The sequence below is a fragment of the Mastomys coucha genome, unplaced genomic scaffold, assembly GCF_008632895.1.
Source record: "Mastomys coucha isolate ucsf_1 unplaced genomic scaffold, UCSF_Mcou_1 pScaffold5, whole genome shotgun sequence".
In the NCBI taxonomy this organism is placed as follows: domain Eukaryota; kingdom Metazoa; phylum Chordata; class Mammalia; order Rodentia; family Muridae; genus Mastomys; species Mastomys coucha.
This window is the reverse complement of record NW_022196911.1, coordinates 105728569-105743404: the sequence shown is the minus strand read 5'-3', so window position 1 is coordinate 105743404 and position 14836 is coordinate 105728569. Positions and strand designations below refer to the sequence as shown.

Here is a 14836-nt window from a genome sequence, read left to right as displayed (position 1 = left end):
AAAGGGGCTTCAGGGTGAGCCGAAGAGTCTTGGGAGACAAGGGTATAAGCCAAGGGTGCCACAGGCAGAGCAATGAGGGAAGGCTGAGATCTAGAGCAAGTGGCAAGCCACAAAGAGGTAATTGTGAAGACAAGCTTGCTTCCTATCGCTGGGATAAAGGCCATGAACAGAGGCGGCGTAAAGAAGGAAGGATCTACTTCATCTTATAGCTCAGGCCGTTCCCAAGGGAAGTGAGGGCGGGCTCCTAAAGGGAGGAACTGGAGTGGAGACCACAGAGGGAGATGGCTTGCAGGCTCGCTCTCCAGGGTTTGCTCAGCTTGCTTTCTTACGCTATACAGGACTGCCTGTCTAGGGACAGCATTGTCCGCTGGCCGGGCCCCTCACATATCAATCATTAATAAAAAAATAAAAAATGGCCTCTCTGGGCAGTGGTGGTGCATGCCTTTAATCCTAGCACTTGGGAGACCGAGGCAGGTGGATTTCTGAGTTTGAGGCCAGCCTGGTCTACAGAGTGAGTTCCAGGACAGCCAGGACTACACAGAGAAACCCTGTCTCAGAAAAAATAAACAAACAAAACAAAAAAAAGAAAGGAAGGAAGGAAGGAAGGAAGGAAGGAAGGGAGAGAGAGAGAGAGAGAGAGAGAGAGAGAGAGAGAGAGAGAGAGAGAGAGAGAGAGAGAGAGAGAGAGAGAGAGAGAGAGAGAGAGAGAGAAAGAAAGAAAGGAAGGAAGGAAAGACAGAAAGAGGAAATGCCCTCATGGATTTGCCTACAGGCCAATCTGATGGAGGTATTTTCTCAGCTGCGGTTGTTCCCTCTTCTGAGATAACCCTATCTTATGTCAAGTTGTTAAAAAACAAAAAACAAAACAAAACAAAATAAAACAAAAAACCCTAATCTGCCCAGGTCAAACAAGGAGAGCTAGCAAGGGAATAGAGAAGTCAGAGCAACACAGAGGGAAGGCAGAGGAGGGCTGGTGAGAGAGCAAGATGGCTAGATGGCTAGATAAGACAGTAACAGAATCCTTGGGGCTGCTACATTGAAAACACAAAAAGCGTATCTGAGATGTCAGTAAGGGAAGAAGCTGAGACATTCAGAACGTCCGGGCAAGGAGAGTGTAGGCTGAGGGAGGCAGAGGCACCTAGAGCGCAGGAGACAGGGAAGCCCGAGATCAGGGGACACCCTGCACTCACAGAGCCAAGTATGGTGATTCCTTAAATTTTGCTTTGCCCCTTGGTGGGGCTGGGGGGTTCTAACTCAATTTTGTGATTCTCCAGCCTGAACTTCATAGACAACAAAGTCCTGTCACTCTCAAAAGATTGACTATGCCTTCTAGCAGGCCAAACAAAGCCTTCCTCCTCTCCTTTGGTTCCTTTAACCCTGTATTTTGTCACAGCAAAGGAGACAAGTAACTGATACATCCTGGATAAAATGCCTTCACTAAAGCCGGGCAGTGGTGGCGCACACCTTTGATCCCAGCACTCTGGAGGCAGAGGCAGGTGGATCTCTGAGTTCAAGGCCAGCCTGATCTACAGGATAGCCAGGATGACACAAAGAGACACTGTCTTGGAAAACCAAAAGAGAATATCTTCACTGAGGCTGGGAAAGCAATCCCACTTAACTCACCAAGACCTTTACTTACAAATTTATTTATGCATTATGCAGCTCAGGCCAGATCCTGTTTTTCCCTTCTGGGGGCCATTGTTGCCAGGAAAGCAATCACCAGGAGGGGAAGGACATCCTGTCCAGGTTTAGGCTAAGACCACCTGTGGAGATTGTCACAGACAGAAACCACATGGCAGAAGCCAATCTGGGAGGTTCAAAGTGGCTTCACGCCACGCATCCAAAGACCCAGGAGTCCTTCGGAAATTATGCCTGATTCTTGAAGCACAAAAGACCTGAGGGAGCAACTGTCCTTCTGCATCCCATCTTGTTTGTAAACCTCTCCCCGACACTGGAGAAACCAAACCACCAAGGGGAAAGGGCTTGGGATCACATACTTGAACCCCACCTCCAGAACAGTGAGGTCAGCTTTCAAGATGTTTTTATAGGCCATGCTTGCTTGTTATTTGCTAAAGATCTCATTGTGGATGTGGCAAAACATACAGCCTTGAGAAATTCACACCTGCTTATCCAGGATGTAAACCCAACAAGGATCACTTCAGAGCCAGTCTGATCCAGATGTCTGCCCCCTCCATGTCCCTTGGTCCCGCCCCTCTGGAAACATACGGGACTGTTTCTATTTGTATTTCAGTTGTGGGTGTGCATGTCTGTGTGTATGTGTGTATATGTGAGTGTTCTCAGATGCTGGAGGAGGGTGTTGAATCCTTTAGAGCTGGGGTTTCAGGGAGCTGTGAGTCTCTTGACTTGGGTGTTGGGAACCAAACTCAGGTCCTCTGGAAGAACAGGAAGCAGCGCACTTACCCGTTGACCCATCTCTCCAGACCTGTTCTAGAGTACTTTTTAAGTAAATCCCAGACACCATGTGTTATGTTTTGGAATAAGAACTATCCTCACTCAAAGGCTCCTAGGGTAGAGGCTTGGGTGCAGCTGTTCTGTCTCTTTGTTAAATCTTTTATCTTTATTGTATAAATGCTTTGCCTATATGAATATCTGATGTGTTAGAACAGCGGGTCGCGTCAGGACATACCACATACTAGGCCCAAATGGTTCCATGTGTAAGAGGTTTAATTGAGAGGGAGAGAGGGGAAAGTAGCATGGAAAGAGAGGAGGGAGAGAGAGCAAGATGGAGGAATGTTCCCCGTGTGTGTGTGTGTGTGTGTGTGTGTGTGTGTGTGTGTGTGTGTGTGTATGTGTGTTTTGACGTAGCGGCCGCAGGTAAAGGTGGGAGGTGAGCCCAATGGATTCTGGGAATATGGTGGCTGTTGCCCTGGCAACAGGTCTCTGAGACCCGCCCATGCGTTGCCACAGGCTTTGGATGCCCTGATGCTAACAATATCTGTTTGTCACAGGTGTACCTGGTCCCTGTGGAGGTCAAAACTGGACATCAGATCCCCTGGAACAGGAGTTAACAGGCAGTTGTGAGCCACTGTATAAGAGCTGGGAATTGGGGCTGGAGAGATGGCTCAGCGGTTAAGAGCACTGACAGATCTTCCAGAGGTCCTAAGTTCAATTCCCAGAAACCACATGGTGGCTCACAATCATCTGTAATGAGATCTGATGCCCTCTTCTGCTGTGGGTCTGAAGATACCTACAATGTACTCATATAAATAAAAATAAATAAATAATATTTTTAAAAAAGAGCTGGGAATTGAACCCAGGTCCTCTGCAAGAGCAGCTGGTGCTCTTAGCCACTGAGCCATCTCTCCAGCCCCTGCTTTCAGATCTATTTATTTATTTAATGTGTGTGTGTGTGTGAGAGAGAGTGTGCCTGGGTGTGTGTATGTAGAGCATGTGAGTAAAGGAGCCTGCAGAGGTCAAAAGAGGGCATCAGGTTCCATGGAACCAGAGTTATAGATGGGTATGAGCCACAGTGTGGGTCCTGGAAACCAAACTCAGGTCTTGTGTGAAAATAATTAGTGATCATAACTGTTGAGCTGCCTTTCCATGCCCATGATGGACTTTCTTTCTTTTCTTTCTTTTTTGGTTTTTCAAGACAGGGTTTCTCTGTATAGTCCTGGCTGTCCTGGAACTCACTCTAGAGACCAGGCTGGCCTCCAACTCAGAAATCCGCCTGCCTCTGCCTCCCAAGTGCTAAGATTAACGGCAAGCACCACCGCTGCCCAGCTTTTTTTTTTTTTTTTTCATGATGGACTTTCAATGACTGGCTTATGTGAATACCTACTTCATCAGTGGATCAACCTGCCAACTGACTTCAGAACAGAATGGGCCATTAGGAAGTGAGACCTAACTCAATGAAGGTCAATGTCTATCTTATCCCCAGATGGTTCCTGTCACTCCGCTGCCTGGTTGTGCTCTCTAGCCAGATGTTCTGCCCCTCCACAGACCCAGAGCAATGGGGCCAGCCACCCATTGCCGAACCCTCTGAAACATGAACCAAAATACAGCTCCCTTACATTGTTTTCTGCAAGCATTCTGTCGAAGTAACAAATAGTGGTTTCAACCACAATTTTTTTGTTGTTTTGTTGTTGTTGTTCCTTTGTTTTGTTTTTTGTTTTGTCGAGGCAGGGTTTCTCTGTATAGCTCTGGCTGTCCTGGAACTCACTCTGTAGACCAGGCTGGCCTCGAACTCAGAAATCCGCCTGCCTCTGCCTCCCAAGTGCTGGGATTAAAGGTGTGCACCACCACCGCCCGACCAACCACAAATATATATTTCTACACAGTGCTCTAAAAGATGAAAAAACTTAAATAGTTATAATCTCATTAACACGGGCCTTTTATAGATTAATAATTATTTGTTGCTGACCCAAAGACAACAAATATTCATTTTTTTTGTTTTGGGTTTTTGTTTTGTTTTTAAATTTTTAGTTTGGTCGTGTGTGTGTGTATGTGTGTGTGTGTGTGTGTGTGTGTGTGTGTGTGTGTGTGTGTGTTTGTGTGTGCGCGTGCGCAGAACTCAACCTTGAGTATTATTCCTCAGGTTCAACCCCCACACCTTGATTTTTTGTGTATGTGCTAGGCAGTGGACTCACATTCTCACATTCAGGTACCTCACACACTGAGCTATCTCCCAGACACCTGGTTTTGGTTTTGGTTTGTTTGGTTTTTTTTTGTTTTGAGACAGGCTGGTGTGGAGTCATTGGCGGGTTAATCCATTGTTGAGGTTGGTATCCCCATAAACCAGTCACTGAAAGCCCATCCCAGCAAGCACTGGGTCTACAGCGCAGCTTTCATAAGCATGACTCTGCTCTTTATTCCAAGCTAGATCTAGACAAGGTCTCCCTGACAGGCAATGCATTCAGCTCCCATTCCTTCTCATTTAAATGCTCCCCTCTCCCTTTGCCTGTAATATACATAAAAAAAACAAATGGACTTGTTTGCGCCATACATTTTCCCAAATTTGGGTTTTAGCTAACTTGTATCCCCTATGGTATCATTATATAAAATGTTTCTTCAGTTCTCTCCTCCTCTGCAGATGGATAGAGGGTGTAGGAGTGAAATCTGATTCAAGTTCAAGTTTGTTCTTCTCAGACTCCCGAACCTGGGATGACAAGGCTGTAACTTGATGTCACAAGGATGGAGGTGGCCTGACAGGATTAATGAAGAGAGCCAATGTAGCCACAAGGTAGCCACATACAAGCCAGGGAGGAGATCTCGGGGGCTTGGCTCCTGAGGGCCTGCCATGCCCACTTGGCTTTTACATGGCTGTTAGGAATCTGAGCCCATCATTGCTTGACTGGTAAGCCCTTTAACCACTGAGCCATCTCCGAAGCTCCTTTCTCTTTTCTGGGGTGCTGGAGATCAAACCATGGACCTTTTTCATGCTAGTTAAGATCTCTACCAATAAGCTCTATCCTACGCCCCAGGTAGGGTGTTCCTAGACTATGGGTTCAGCATAGTCACCTGCTAGCTGGGTGACACTGGCTATGTCACAGAATCACTGCGTCTCTGGTTCCTCACTTAGCTGGAAACAAAGCCACAGTTAATGTCCTTCACCTCCAACAACACAAGAGGACGAAACAACCCAAGCTGTACTCAGAAAGGCCAGCTCTCGTAAGTCTGTCTCTCCATTGCTTTGAGCACTAAAAGGATACCAGGAAAAAGGGTGATGAAAACCCAGCGCCTTACTGAAATTGTTATTAAACAAAAGCACTCGAACCCCGAGTGGTGAAATCCAAACTTCCTGCAGCTTTTGGCGTGTGAGTCTTTACTGGAGCCATGTGGCAGTGAGTCTGGTGGTGGCCTTCAAGCAAAGGGAGAAGTCACAAACACCTGGGGCCTGAGCAACTCGGAAAGGAGAGCAAAAGGTCTCAAACTACAGCCCCTTGTCACAGGATCCCATCACTGTGCCATCTCTGCTAATCGTGAGCTGGGTCTCTCTGCTGGGCAGAGCCTGTTGATGGCTGACATTGTTGGTAAAAGCTCTCTCTCCCAGCAAATCTGGTTTGGGGAACTATAGCTATGATGTCTAAATGACTGGGGGTGGGGGGAGGTGAAAGGGAGATTTCCCCTTCACTGGTGCTAGCTGAATGTAGGAGCTCTAGGACTCATCCGAGTCGCTTGCCTGAACATGCCAGCAACTCAGCAATGGCAGGAACTTCAGTATATTTCCTGCACTGCATAATCCCAGTACCTTGCCCAGAGACTGTTCAATCAGTATTTGCTGAATGAGGGCATTCAAAGCTGAACAATGAAGTCCCGGCCTGATGGGCCCTGCCCTGAAAACCCAGCTTCATCGCCTCACTTTCCCCTAACCTCAGATGACCTTTTCTAATGTCTCCTCCCAGGCAGTCACTTGTAAAACGGTAGGTACCGTGGAAAAGCTGTCTTCGAGGGTGGAGGTGTGGTTCAGTGGTTGAGTGCTTTCCTAACCCGTGTCAGGCCTTTGGTTCCATCCCCAGCTCCAAAGGAAAAAAGAAAAAGAAAAACAGGGAACTCGAAAGATGGCAAACTCAGTAAGGTGATTGCTGCACAGGAAAGGGGGACCTAAGTTCAGATCCCCAGCACAGACACAAACTCTAGCAAGGCAGTGTGTATGTGGTATAATCCCAGTGCCAGGAAATGGAGACAAGAGGAATCCCTGGGGATGCTGGGAAATGGAGACAAGAGGAATCCCTGGGGGTGCTGGCAACTCAGTATGGCTGAAAAGATGAGTTTCTGGTTAACAAGAGACCAGATCTCAAAAAAGGAAGGTGGAGAACAAGCGATCGGAGATGCCTGGCCTCTGATGTGTATGTATGTACACACACACACACACACACACACACACACACACACACACACACAGAGACACGCCCCACACACTCACATACACTCACACATACATACCCCACACACTTAAACACACACCCCACACTCACATATACACACCCCACATTCACACCCACACACCCACATTCACACACACCCCACACTCACACAAACACCCCATACTCACATACACACACCCCACACTCACTCACACACTCACACACACACATACCAAAGAACTCACTCACACTCACACTCCAAAGAAAAAGAGAAAAAGCCTACTTTCAGCAATACATATATCTGAACTAGATAAAATAAATAATTCAGAGGGGCTAGAGAGACGGCTCCGAGGTTAAGAGCACTGACTGTTCTTGCAGAGGACTGGGGTTCAATTCCCAGCACCCACATGGTGGCTCACATCTGACTCTAGCACTAGTTCCAGGGGATCTGACGTCCTCACACAGGCACACACGCAGGCAAAACATCAATGCACATAACATAAAAATAAAGAAATAATTTAAAAATATAAATAAATAATTCAGAGAAGTGAGCATACTCCGGGCACGGTTTTTGTGGGAGACAAGAGCATTCATCAGAGTTCCCAGTCATCTCTCCCAAGCCCACCTAATGCCAGGGCTCTCTCCACAGACCACAGCAGAGTTCCAACTTGGCAGGCCCTCTCCTGGCCTCTTCTCCACAGGACGGTCCTAGAAACACATGAGAGCTGTACTTCTCAGCCACCAGGAAGCAAGCCGCTGTCTTGCTCCTAAAGAGTTAAAAAAAAAAAAAAAAAAAAACCACCAGCCTAAGACTGTCTTCCAGGGGACCCATGAGTGTGTGTTTAGACAAGACAGAGGAAGCCAGGGACTCTCTTGAGGCACAGATAATAGAAGGGCAGGCTTTAGTTCCTTTAAGCCAGGAGGAGCACAGGCAGGTTGAGCCACCTCAGCAACTGTTGGGGGGAAGCTAGACTTCTCTGGAGCAAAGGTCAGTGTTTCTAATCCACAGCTTTCCGACATCTCAGATGAGCTTGCATGACCCAAAGCCACATTACAAAGCTCAATATCATGTGGACTCTTTCCTAGATGCAACATGATTAACGCTTTCTTCTGACGACTTGGGTTTGTTTTTTTAGGACATTTGCAACAGGCCGGAGGCTATGTTCCCTTTCGTGTGGCTGGGTTTTTTTTTTTTTTTCCTTTATTTGAAGCACTGAGGGGATGACACACTACAGGAGCCCTAAGCAAGGAAGACTGAGAAGGCTGGGAGAGAAGAGCCACGGTGGTGTTGAAATCCAAGTTGCTCCAGAGTTAATGAGACACAGCCATGGGCGAGTCATCAATAGGGCACTGGATGATAACCGGGTGTGAGGGAATGAACATCCGCAGTGGCCCCCACTGCTCTGAGTGACCTCACTGTCCCCAAATACAGCACGCTCTCACCCACTCCTGCCTTCCTGTCATTCCGTGCAGCCTTCCTTTGGCTCACACTCTCTACACACACACACACACACACACACACACACACACACTTCCCAAACTTCCCAAGATCCTCCCTGCTTGTTCTACATGCCACAGAGCTCCACTCTACTCAACTCCCCAGGAGCCACCGAGGGTGACGCTTTGTGGAAGGAAGCTCCCTGGGAGACTGGCACAGCAGCAAGCCCTTATAAACTTTCACTCCTTGAGCCTGGATACTGCAGGGAATACTGTCCTGCCCTTGTCCATTACAAATAACCCAGCAGAAAGGATGACACTCTAAAAAGACACCGACTAAAAACACCGACTATGGGACTATTGAAACGACAGGGCCCCACCCCCAGAACCTCATGCTGGGTGGAGGAAAAGGCACTGCCCAGAGGGGGAGCTTGTCTCCCAGATGTAACAACTTCTCAGACCACCTTACAGTGTGGGGGTGAAGCTCAGACAATGCTGAGCGATGGTGGGCAGCATCACACCTTGACAGGAGTTGCTTAGAAGTCTCTGGCCCTTTATTTAAGCTTTATTCTCACTTCAGGGCCCTGCAGATGGACTTCAGTCGGAATAGGGGGTCACTGGTTCTCTTTATTCCACTTTCCAATGTGCCTGTATTGAATAAATTACCCCTTTCTCCTGTTTCTATTTATTCCGGGCTGTTTTAATCAGCTTAAGGACAGGTGGCTGTTCTTGGCTTTTGGGGGTACAGACTGTGACCCCCAAGTTCTGGAACACCATCACTAGCTGCTCCTTTCCAAACAGACACTGTCCCTCAGAGCAGTTTCTCCTCTCTCCTTTCTACAGCCCTATCAAGTGGGAGTCAAGACCACAAGATAAACAGGCAACCCCTCTACCTGGTTACTTCAGTTCACTGAAGAGTCCTAGATGACGCAGACGTGCGCTTCTCTGTCAACTAGAGAAACGGATATTAGCGTTTTTAAAAGCAAGAATGAACTCTAATTGGATCTAAGCCACTCAAGCAGAACAGAAGGCCTTAGGTAGGCGTCCAGTAGGTGGAATGGCGACAGGAAAAGGGGAAGTGGAACCCTGAGGGGCTGAGGCCTTCCCTAATAGCCGCCTCCCCATACTCTCCTCTTCAGAGACTAACTGACCTCTTCTCCTCTTCTGAAGACCCAGCAGCCCAAAGCAGGCTTGCAGGACCCTCCCTCTGAGCTCCAGGGGAGACTCCTTTCAGTCAGCTTCCCAAGATGAAGTTCTCACAGGCTGGTAAAAAGCGATGAGCTTATTTGCAAGCCAGGGAGGGTCAAATCTGCCTAGCAACCCAACCCCAAAGACTGTAAGTGTGGACAGGGAACAGGCAGGCCAACTTTGCACAAAGGAATCTGTTCTCATGCAAATGACCCTAAGCTAGAGGGCTAGGAAAAAACAGAGCCTGGGGTAGCACGGAAGAAGCTGTTTCCCCACACCCCCAGAAGATGCCGTGGAACTCTCAGAACAAACTCATCGCCTCTCCCACTGCTGAGGCAGAGCCAGAGGGGGCTCTGCCTGCGCCACAGACTCCCACTGACCTACTGAAGAGGACAACCGTACAGCCCGACCCTTAGCTTAATTTCCTGATTTTTCTGGTCCTGTACTCTAGACTGCAAAGGTCTCTTTGTTCTTATTTAGGACTAAACAAAGTTAGTTCTGTTTGGGGGCTTTGATTAGCATGGAAATGCAGTCCTGAAGAAGGGAGAAAAACAAGGGTTTTCATCTTTCCCTAGATCACTAGGCTTCAAGGGGGGAAAGGTGAGGCCTGTTTCTAACCAGCACTAGCAAAAGTCACCAGCCTGTGGCCAGCAAGGCTGGATTCTGGCCACCTCTCCTTATCCAAACACCAGTGGCTCAAGTCACTTGTGGATCACTAATGTCATGTAACCCGCGCTCTCCCTTCAATCCGCCTCATTTCTAAAATGGGAAGCATGCCTATCCTTTGCAAAGGGCTACTGATGGGACCAAACCATACCGGGACAAAGCCAAGCAGGATGGAGCAGACCTATAATCCCAGCACTTGGTAGGTGAATTCAGAGGATCAGGAATCAGGTCATCCTCATCAGATTTTATCTCAAAAACGCAAACAAGCTGGGCATAGCAGTGGTTCATGTCTTTGGTGGATCTGAGCTTGAGGGCTGCCTGGTTTACAAAGAGAGCTCAAGGATAGCCAAAGCTGTTACACAGAGAAACCCTATCTGGAAAAACAAAACACATAAAAGCAAATGGGTGGCACTTAACTCATTATCGGAACCAAACATAAAACAATTAGTTATAATAAAATAGCAGTTAGACATTATTAATAATTCTACCTGGTTGCGGTTACTGCCTCCGATAGCCTGGTTTTACCAGTCAATCATCCATTGACAGCTAGGACTTCGGGCACTATCTAATTTTTAAACTCAGGAGGTTGAAAAAAAACCCAAGAGGTAGGCATCACGGCCCATGCCAGCATTTTCAGCGCTTGGAAGATTGCAAGCTCAAGATCAGCCTGAGTTCCATCTTAAAAACACACCATTTCCAGCCAGGCAAAGTATATTGTGCCTGTAGTCACAGCTACTGTGCAGGATGAGTCTGGAGGATGGGTTGAGCCTAGGCTAGTACAGACCAGTTACAGAAAGAGCATGGTTATGAAAGCCTATGGATCCCATTGCTTTGGAGGCCGAGACAGGAGGATCTTTAGTTTAAGGCTAGTCTTGGCTAGTGAGATTGTGTCTTTAAAAAACAAACAAACCAGGATCGGGGGTTCAAATATAAGTTTGAAGCCAGTGGGGCCACACCTGTCTCGGATGGGGGAAAGATTTAATTATTCCTACAAATTTGTCAGCTAGTATTCAGTGGTAGCCTACCTGGACTACAGTGACCACAGTAACACACTATACACCAATACACCTGCCTCCCCACTTAGCCCGCACCAGAGCCTATTAACAGCACTAGATGACTGCATTCCCAAATCGTGGGGGAAATGATAGAGCAAGGAAGGGTTTTTATTAAAATTGAGAACGGGTGCTCCTCCCTGTGGCGACCCTTCAGGCACACTCCCAAAGTAGGTTCTCTGGAGTTTCTAACATCAGAAAGACAATTTCTGAACCACAACCAAGCAACATGGGTTGCCTAAGTCTGCAGGGGGGAAATGCAGAGAACACGGCCTTTGCAGCAAGGCAGTTCCCAGTTTTTCTCCAGAGGTGTGAGATGGAGTCCAGGAAACCAACTTTGCGCCCCCTCTGGCTCTCAACAGTTCCTAATTCTCACACACGCGCTGTCCTCAGGAATAACTTGGGCTTCTCGGGAAGCATCTATTTAGTTCATAGTGGCCTTGGGGGGTCAAGGGGCTTGGAGGTGTGTGTGGGGGGTCCCGATCCCCTACAAGGGCCTCCCGGGGTTAAGGCTGCCGTGCACCTGTGCTCACGCCGCCTCCTGCCTAGGCGGGTGCACGCGCACGGAGAAGCGAAGATGCTGACTCAGCCAGGCTTCTCCTATCCCTATCGCGCAGCGCGGATGCTGGCGGTTGGTGGCTGCTGCGGCTGCAAACAAGGCAGCCCGGGGGATGGGGGTTAGGGGGGGGAAGGACGACACCACAATGCACCGGCAGCTACCCGGCCGCGGGCTCCTTGGGGCCCATTGCGGCACTTCCCTGCCATGCCCGGAAGGGGAACTGGCGGGGCGCGCGAGTTGACGAAAATTGGGGGGGGGAAGTGGTCTCTAGAGGAGGAACTCGGGATCCCGCGCGTGCTCCGCTCACACCCAAACTGGAAGGAACCTGTTCAGTCTGGGACCAGCGACGCGCGGGACCAGCCCAAACGCGCGCCTCCCCTGCCCCCCGCACCCCCCCAAGCCTTCTCACTGGCTCCCCAAATCCTCAGGGCGCGGGCGGACCCGGGAGCTGCACTCGGAGAGGGGGTGCAGGGGCGCACTCGGTCGCCCCGGGCTCGATCGCGCTCCCGCTCGCACTGCAGCTAAGTGCCGGGGTCCGATCGGGCCGGGATCACCCGGGCACGCGCGGATGAGGGGATGAGGGCGTCGGGCCGAGGACCCCAGAGGCGTCGGCGGGGATGGGCGACCCGCGGTGGCAGCGCGGTTACCTTCCGTGACCCCCAGCCTCGGCAGCCGGCAGGCGGAGCGCGTGCCTTGCGCGGCCCCGATCCACGTGGGCCCGCGCGCGCGCACCAGGCCGGTCCCCTCCTTGCAGGAGCTCGGCGCTCCCAGCACATGGTCGGCGGCGCGCCCCCGAGGCCGGCGGAGACCGGCTGCAGCCGGTATAGGATAAGAGATAGGCAGAGAGAAGCGGGGACGGGGCGCGGGCGGCGGCACGCTCGGCCCGGGAGGAGGCGACTGGGTTGGGGGGCGGGGGGAGGGTGTGGCTCGGGTGGCCGAGGCTGGCGTGGGGTGGGAACCAGGGTCCTCCAGGCTCCCGGCCCGGAGCCAAGTTGATAGAGAGTCTGGCCCACGCCCTAAGGGGTTAAACCTTTTTCTCATGGTTCGGAGCGGTTTATAAGAAGGCTCCGGAGGCCCAGCCTCCGCCTTATTGGGAGCCTTTTGGGGTTTATTCTCTTCCCTTCTAACTTGGTGAGTTGGTTTTATTATTTTACACGCTTAAAAGTTTGATTATGGGGTATGGGTTTGTTTGTTTTTGTTTTTGTTTTTTTTTTTAATATGTGTTGGGGTCTTTTTTTTTAAGGGTGGGGAGAAAGAAAGCACTTAACATTTTAACATTTTGAAGAGGTTAATCGAAAAATATTCTGACAGTTGGGAGTGCTCGGAGCCACCGGGATGACGCGTTCTCGGGCTGTTGTGGGCATCTGAGAGTTGAATGTCCATGACCCTAAGTATAGATTGGGTTCTGGGAAATACCTTAAAGGGTGCCCTGGCCTTTGATCGTCCCCCAACCCGGGGTGAAAGAAGCCAGGCTGTGAGGCGAGTCCGGCGACCGTCTCAGACACTCTGTGGATTTTCCTCATGAAGTTGCCTGCGCGTCACCAAGAGCGAAATGTCAGAGAGGTACCTTCCTTCCCCGGGCTCGCGCGCGCACCCAAGGTGGCCACTGAGGCAGCACGAGGGGAAAGTGGGACTCCGGGTCTCCAGGTCTCCATCCCTATTACCCCTCCTCCTCCAGCGGTCCTAGAGAGAGACAGATTTCCCTTCGGAGCTTGGGTCCCACACCTTGACGGTCTGCACTGTCACCCGCTGCCTGCTGGTCCCGCCACAACTTGCAAGGTTCGCCGGGCTACCAGCGGCAGCAAACTGTCGTGCAGCTGAACGGCTCCTGGCAGGGTGGAGAATGATTTCACAGAGGAAATAGGCTAATTTCCTTCTGGGTTGGTTTCAATCCCTGCACCTCAGCAGACAAGTGATAGAAGTTTGTTAGATGGCGTGTAAAAATGTCATCGAACAAGAATGGCGCGCGGGGTGTGTGTGTGTGTGTGTGTGAAGATCGTAGGAACCGAGGAAACCATTACAACTCCTTAACCTGGAAGCTGGTGGATTGTAGGGCTAGACACTGTGCCGGAAGGGGAAGGGGGTTTTTTACCTTAGCACTGAGATTCCAGCCTCCGGTGAGCTGCCTGTTTTTGCAAACCATACTGATGAGTGTCTAGCTACAAGAAAACGCCAGCTCCTACACTATCTCCCAGTGTATCAAGCACTGTTAGGTGGCTCTGGGGGTTGGGCCGAATACAGTCCTCAAACACCTTTTCTGGTAATTAAGGGGAGTCAGTTTCTAAGATAGAAACTGACAGTATGTAAATAAACAATGCAGTCAAGTGGAAAACTGTTCTTAATGAGTACCACTAGCCCTGAGTGTTCCTTCTGTGGTTTCCAGAAACAGGACTTTTCCTCAGTGGAACTCCAGGGGAAGACACTTAAATTAGGGGCTTGGGTTTCAACCCGATGGTCTTGCAAAAAACGGGTGAATTGGTCGTAGCCAGTGATTCATTCAAACGTGGCTGAGGTCGTTTAGCAGGTTAGAGTTGGGTTTTTGTTTTGCTTTGTTTTGTTTTTTTGAAATAGAGAATTCAAACGAACTTCCCCCACACGCAGACTGGTCCAGACAACTGAGGCTACAGACAACTTGTCAGAAGCTGTATTCTCGGGCTGCACCTTGAAGGAGCTGCCCAGTGCCTCTGTTCTGCTGAGCCAGCAGTCAGCTCATTGCCTTCTAAGCTTGTCTTTTGAACTTTGCCCAGAAGTGACCCTAGACTAACCCCAGAGGCTGCGTGATAATCCAGTGTCTTTCTGCCTTTCTGCCAAATCCTCACAACAAATTAAATCACAGTGAGTGTCCCAGGTTAATTATGACTCTGGGACCTGTAGGACACCCTTATTTAAGACATGCTTCCTTCACCCACTTCAGGGAGGCAGTCTCATCCTGTAACCCAAACTAGCTTCAAACTCACTGTAAAGCTTGACTCAACATATAGCCCACTTCCTGTCTTGACTTCCTGAGTGCAGCCATGTCTATAGTTCTATGAGCAAAGAACCTCACTCCAGTTTGTTTTACCTTATATTCTCTCCTTTTTTCCTTCCTTTTTTTTTTTTTTTTTTTT

At 49.6% G+C, this 14836-nt stretch overlaps 2 protein-coding genes across 10 annotated transcripts in view; one reads left to right on the top strand and one right to left on the bottom strand.

The window, feature by feature from the left end:
* The window catches only part of Arsg (arylsulfatase G), a 145477-nt gene that overhangs the window by 99673 nt on the left and 30968 nt on the right, over positions 1-14836 (bottom strand). The window contains exon 1 of one of the 6 annotated variants that reach the window (XM_031354541.1): positions 12377-12583. The exons of the other annotated variants lie outside the window; for them this stretch is intronic. The gene's annotated coding sequence lies outside the window, so the exon portion shown is untranslated. Of the gene's footprint in view, positions 1-12376; positions 12584-14836 lie in introns of those variants that run through there. 6 annotated transcript variants of the gene reach the window in all.
* Positions 12023-14836, top strand: part of Slc16a6 (solute carrier family 16 member 6) — a 22975-nt gene continuing 20161 nt past the window's right edge. The window contains exons 1-2 of one of the 4 annotated variants that reach the window (XM_031354537.1): positions 12435-12860; positions 13041-13292. In XM_031354537.1, coding sequence (XP_031210397.1) covers positions 13282-13292 — 11 coding nt within the window. In that variant the 5' untranslated portion in view covers positions 12435-12860; positions 13041-13281. Of the gene's footprint in view, positions 12861-13040; positions 13293-14836 lie in introns of all 4 variants that reach the window. The other 3 variants (XM_031354536.1, XM_031354535.1, XM_031354538.1) reach the window with 3 other exon arrangements.